General features: G+C 39.0%; 1 protein-coding gene across 1 annotated transcript; it reads right to left on the reverse strand.

Annotated features, from left to right (window-relative positions):
* Positions 1-608: 608 nt before the first annotated feature.
* On the reverse strand, positions 609-5,501 carry LOC131312088 (factor of DNA methylation 1-like). The gene is made up of 8 exons (XM_058339819.1): positions 5,340-5,501; positions 3,494-4,402; positions 2,738-2,919; positions 2,506-2,595; positions 2,094-2,381; positions 1,636-1,851; positions 1,002-1,239; positions 609-850 (listed from the first exon to the last, which is right to left on the reverse strand). The coding sequence occupies exons 2-7, from the start codon at positions 4,395-4,397 to the stop codon at positions 1,012-1,014; spliced, it is 1,908 nt and encodes a 635-aa protein (XP_058195802.1). The 5' UTR covers positions 4,398-4,402; positions 5,340-5,501; the 3' UTR covers positions 609-850; positions 1,002-1,011.
* Positions 5,502-6,000: the final 499 nt, after the last annotated feature.

The following is a 6,000-nucleotide window of genomic DNA, read 5'->3' on the forward strand; positions in this document are numbered from 1 at the left end:
GAGAACTATTGTGAGACATACCACCTCTACTTTAGGTATTAGCCCCGAGGCTCCGATATGTTGAAGCCATGTTAGAAGCAAAACGCTCGTAATCCTTCTGGATTTTTGGGAAGCTGATCTCTTCAGTCTTCAGCTTCCGTTTGGTTTCAACTCTTCAACAGATTATGGGTTCTTATTTGTCTTAGAAAACCAGGGTGAAAAAAGAAGACCGAATCGTGTTCGACTTGGTTCTTGTCTGGCCTTGTGCTTTTGGTAGTCAACTTGTGTTTGTAATTTGTTGATAACTAAATATCCAGATCAATTTACATGCACCTTGACTAATCTAGAGCCCTGAAAGGTGACAATCAAACACACCTCCATTGGAGAGGACTCAGAAAGCAACTGATTGGATCGCAAAAAATAGGTTTTGGGTTTGTTGATTGAACATACTTTAAGAATCAGATTATTGTTCAAGGAGTGTGGAAGAAAATTGGGGCAGATTTTTTGGACTCAAATAGAATTTGGCTCTGCATGACGTAAGAAATCCAGCTTCAGCCTACCTGAAGAAAAAATGCAACAATCGAAAATCGGAGAAAGCAAGGCAGGCCGAGAAAAGGGAACACCAAACATTAACCAATGCGGGGTTCTAATAACTGTTAAGAAACCTAACCGCAAATATCCAATTTCCTGAGCACCAGCTTAAAAGAAGCTATTAATCTGCCATCTACACGACCAAATGTTCGATGAGTGTGTAGCATACATTCACAAGGAGAAAGAAATTAAAGTAGTTTCGAATCCCGGTCCTAGTAGCATCAGTCTTTCATACACCTTCCACCTGAACTTTCATTTCTCTTGTAAATCCCTTGATCACCTAGCACAAAAACGAAAAATCTATTAAGTTTAATTTCCGGAAAAAGATTAGATGAAGCTGCATTCATGGTTTATGAGAGAGAGAGAGAGAGAGAGAGAGAGAGAGAGAGAGAGAGAGAGAGAGAGTACAATCCTTGTTTGAGGAAACTAACCTCAAACTCCTCACCGCTTCCGCTTCAGATTCTTCAAGCTCTTCAAGATATAAGCAATGACTTCCTTCAGCGTTGCCTTTCTTTTCTCTTTAAAGTTCCATAGCTCAGAAATCACATACCTACCACTAGGATTGTATTCATTCATCTCTTTCAAGGCAGTTGTCACAGCCTCGTATATCTCAACTCCCCACTCCACCTTGAGATTTTTCAGCAATTCATCATCGTCATTTATCAGTTCCTGGCATTCCAACATGATCACCATAAAGACTATTAAGGTTTTGACAGTTCTTTGATAGCTGGAAATGCAAGAAGAGCCAAACACAGAATCTTGTTGAATCTTCTAACTCCAGCAAAATGCAAGTTTCAACAAGAACCAGGCGCATTTCCAATTATGACAAGCTTAACAGATATAGAAATTTGTGCTCAGCCTAGAATCTCTAATTCCCCTTGCAACAAACTCATGCAAAGAAATGCGGGAACAACTTGCATGATTTCTAGTTATCAACTTAACACTATTCACCAAAAAATGAGGAACAATAACCTCTAGGAACTTCAAAATGCAGTGACTGTCAAATTGACAAGGCCAAAAGCCAAAGCATAAACGCAGGGGGTTGATATAATCCGAATGGCATACCTGATGGTTTCCCCCCTCAAGCATTACAATTTTAAATGGGTGCCAATCTGGATTCTTCATCCTCTCTTGCCATAAGGAGCATAGCTCAAAGGCCTTGACTTCTGCTTCTGAAGATTTAAATCTCGTTTTGCATGTAGTCTGGAAGGGCTTAGTATCAATTTCTCCCATCCTCTTTAATCCAATAAGAGTGCGACCGCTCAACATCTCGCTCAAGCCCTGAACATAAAGAGCATGATTGTTGAATTCTCAGCACCAAGGAAATACAGCTGCACAATAGCCATTATTTATCTGCTCTTTTTAGAAAACGGTGTGGCTCACAAAGGTGGTACTACTTTACCAGGAGGGAATCATGATAATTCAATCAAAAGTTTGAAATGCACAAGTTTGACTTAAGGATTAAAAAGTTATATGGCATGACTTCAAAGAACGAAAGGGCACAAAAGTGAGAGAAATCATACATTAATCAATTCTTTACGAGCTTCTTGTAGCTCATCATTACTTTGGCGCTCTTTAACAATAAGTGTTTGATTTAGGTCTTCCAAACTACCCATCTCATCAACTTTTTGATCCAACTCCTCATTCATCTCTTTTATCTTGTTCTGAACAGCTGCATCGTCTTCATCTCCAAGATGCTTCATGACCTGCAGTTTTCCTTTAAGCTCTTCAATTTCCATCTCCAGTTTTTGTTTAGCATCTAGCTGCCTTTCCAACTGAAGTATCTTGGTTAAAGCCTCTTGTTTCTCCTTCTGCAGATTCAAAATAACATTCATTGGCAGTTGAAACTTGCACAGTTGTACAAGAACGGAAGAGAAAAACATTTACAAATATGAACTATTGTATACATCAAAAGTACGACACTAGGTAGCACACCTTTTGCTCTTCAACAAGCCTTAAGACATTCTCATCGGCCTTTCTCTGCTCCATGGATGCCATGTCCAGTGAATTGTTTCTTGTTGTGTTCTAAATGGAGCAACAAAAGATAAACTTGCCACAATCAGCAACAAGCTTGAAGAACTTATGAAAAAAGGAAAAAAAAAACAGCAACCATTTACAAGCACGAATAAATCATCGCAATCATGACAATTACACCAATAGATATCACCTTTTCCTTCTCCTCATCAAGTTTCTGTCTCTCACGTTCAGTTAATGCTTCACGTCTGTTCAGCTGTTTGCTCCAAGAATCAAGTTCCTTTCTCTTGACCTCCAACTCATGATTTAGTGTCTCTTGTTCATCTAAAATCCTGCGAATGTGCTCTCGTGCTAGACGCTGCATCTTCCTTGATTCTGAGGAGAAAATATTTATATATTATGAGCTTCTAAAATGCATGCAGTAAAATTGAAACACACTATCAGTCCATTTCTTAGCCCCGTACGTCCATAACTGTATCTTCAAGTAAAGGCCTCAACCAATTTTCATTTCCTTATATTCACACACAACTCATGAGCCCCTAAATGGATTCATTATATCTTCACAAACACTGATATCCAACAATTAGGAGCAGATTGCCAAGCTATGCATTTGGTGGGGATCCATCAAGGGGTAACTTTAAACACATGGGTTCGACTCCCATAGCCCCATTGTGGCAAACTATCATAAGTGACTAGAAATTCAGAAGACTGTGTACAAGATCAAGCACTATCATTTCTGTCTCTTTCTATGCTATTCTGTCTTCTTTGTTTCAAATTATGTTCAAATGTGTCTTCCATTTTTCCTAGTGGTGAAAATACAAAAAATAAAAAGGTACACATCATTCATGCAAGGGTATACGCCGGCTGAAGATCAAGGAATTCACATGCATGTCCACAAAGACATGGATACAAGCTTGGAACACGCCCAAACAAGAGACGGGAAGGGAACCTTCATAAAAAGCCTGGTGCAGCATATCTTTCTCCTCAAGCATCCTACTCAAAGACATTGTCTTCTCATTGTATTTGTACTGCAACTCATCCAGATTTTGATTTTTCAAATCAATCTCTGTCGCTAGGTTAGCAACGATCTTGTTTCTGTCTAGTGTAGCTTCCTGGATAAGGTTAGAGATCGTCTTCAACTCTCCCTTTTTACGGAGGTATTCTCCAACAAGCCCTTCTGAGTTATAATCATCTGCACGAGCAAACCATCCGTAAATATTCGAACCAGGAACTTCTTTCTGAGCTGTCCACTCCTTTTTACTGTGACGATTAGTTTCAAATGACTTCTCAAATAGCATGGCGTTGTTAAAACCAGTCCAGTCATTATCGAATCTCACAACAGCTTGGCCAGTTTGATTCTGGTCATCACAAAAAATCTCAACTTCCAAAGGTTTGTATTTACTGAACTTCTTCAACCAATATTCACGGCTACCCAATTCTTTCCCATTTCCGGGTTCATCAATAATGTTTGTGACAATCCCTGTCCAAGGCCAGCAAAATAGATCATTTTGCTCGGACTTCTCTGATACTGGAGCAACTTCAATCACTTTTGGCGGTAGCTGCTCCGCCTCATTTGCTAGGTCATTCTCCAAATACGTCGCCAACGCAAGGTGATTCGCCTTTTGTTTTGCCCTTCTGTTGGCCGAACCTTTACTGACTCCAGAAGCATGTTGAAGAAGGTCCTTGTACTTGAACTCTTGCTTCTTCTTGCCAGCACAAAACGGGCACCTAAGTGTACCGTTGACATTCTTCACCTTATACTTCCCCGTCCTGAGTTCTTCATACGGCTTCTCTTTGTACTCATTGATCTCAGAGTCACTGAGATCGGACTCTTCATCTGAACTGTAGTCCATCACACCTAAAGAAAATGGCATAAAGGGATTTTAATAACATACAAAATACTAAAACTAACAAGACAAAAGATAGGGGGAATATTGGTTGAAGAAACGTCAGTCTCCACTCTCTAATCACAACTACTCACAAGTCCTTAAATTTGAATAGCGAAGTCACAGATATTTCATCGAAGAAAATGACTTCAAAACCAGTATGTCAACAAGTGCAGATGTATAACTTTATGCTACGTTTCAAACTAGGTTTTGTCGACCAATATCTATGGTTTGTCATCGGAAATAAAACGGAGACGAAATTGAAACTATTTGTTCTTGTTTTTTCCTAATGAGCAACCAAATGAATTATACGCAACGTGTGAACATCTTGATCTCCATTCTTATCTCGACTCAACAAAAGCAAAGAATGTAGTTCATCCCAATGATTTTACTTCAGTTTTCTTTACCTTGCGCAACAAATCCAAGAACTAACTTTTCTGGTGTACAGTAACCAAAGTGAAGATACGAAAGAGAATAAATCATCTAATACATTCAACTTTTACCATAAATTGAATCTCACAATGCATTGTCCTTTCTAAATGCAACGGAACATCAGCTCAATACTCTAATCTCAACCACTCACTATTTTGCTTCTTGATTACCAAAGAGGAGACGTTTGATGCAACAAGAATGACTTCCAAAACCCTAAAAGAGACTAACACAGATATATACATACATTTTGAGTGAATAAACGTAAATTTTGTTGGGGAAAAAGGGAAAAGTGCTGAAATCACTTGTCATCTTCGGCTTGTTATCATATCATAGTCTAACGATATCAACTAATTTAGCTTCTTTTTTCTCGTTCTTCGTTGCCTTCTGCTTAAAAAACCCTAGAACCGGCCGATCCAAAAAAAAAAACCTAGAACCGAAGAAAGAGATAAATGTGAAGAAAAGGAACGAGAAACGTACCGAAATTATCGAAAGAGAAAAAGATCACTGCACGGGAGAGCACGACGATGGCGATGTGAGTGGGGAAGAGAGAGAGTGTGTGTGTGTGTACGTTGTTTGTATGAAGTCGATTAGCTGAAACTCTCTCTCTCTCCCTCTCTCTCTCTCTCTCTACAGAGCACGAGCCCTAGAAATGCACCAATTTGTTATCGGTACAACGGATGCGGAAAAATTATTGGGTGGTGGTTGGGAGGTATTGGAACACCACGTGTCGACGCTACAAGAATATTGAATATTTAGATGAGTTCAAGCTACTATCTAAACGGTATTTTCGGTTATTTAAGTAAAAAAAAAAACATTCACAATTCTCATTTCTCTTATCCTTGTTATCAAAATGGTATTTTTGATGAAAATAAGGGTATTTCTGTTTTGACATCTGTGTGTAGACAAAAAATATAGGTGAATTCACCCAAAGTGTATTAGCTCATCGCAATGTGGTAAAAAAGAGTTTGGGACACCATATGTCGGTGCCCGGAGAATAAAGAATTTTTCCCGAAAGAGGGATATTGAATGTGAATCCTACGTCACATAATATTTGAAGTAGTGAGATTCTTTGCTCTCGCTTTCAAATTTTTCAGTCTCGCTTTCGTTCACGCTTACACATGCGTATTATGTCCCATAG

This window comes from Rhododendron vialii, chromosome 12a, assembly GCF_030253575.1.
Source record: "Rhododendron vialii isolate Sample 1 chromosome 12a, ASM3025357v1".
Classification (NCBI taxonomy): domain Eukaryota; kingdom Viridiplantae; phylum Streptophyta; class Magnoliopsida; order Ericales; family Ericaceae; genus Rhododendron; species Rhododendron vialii.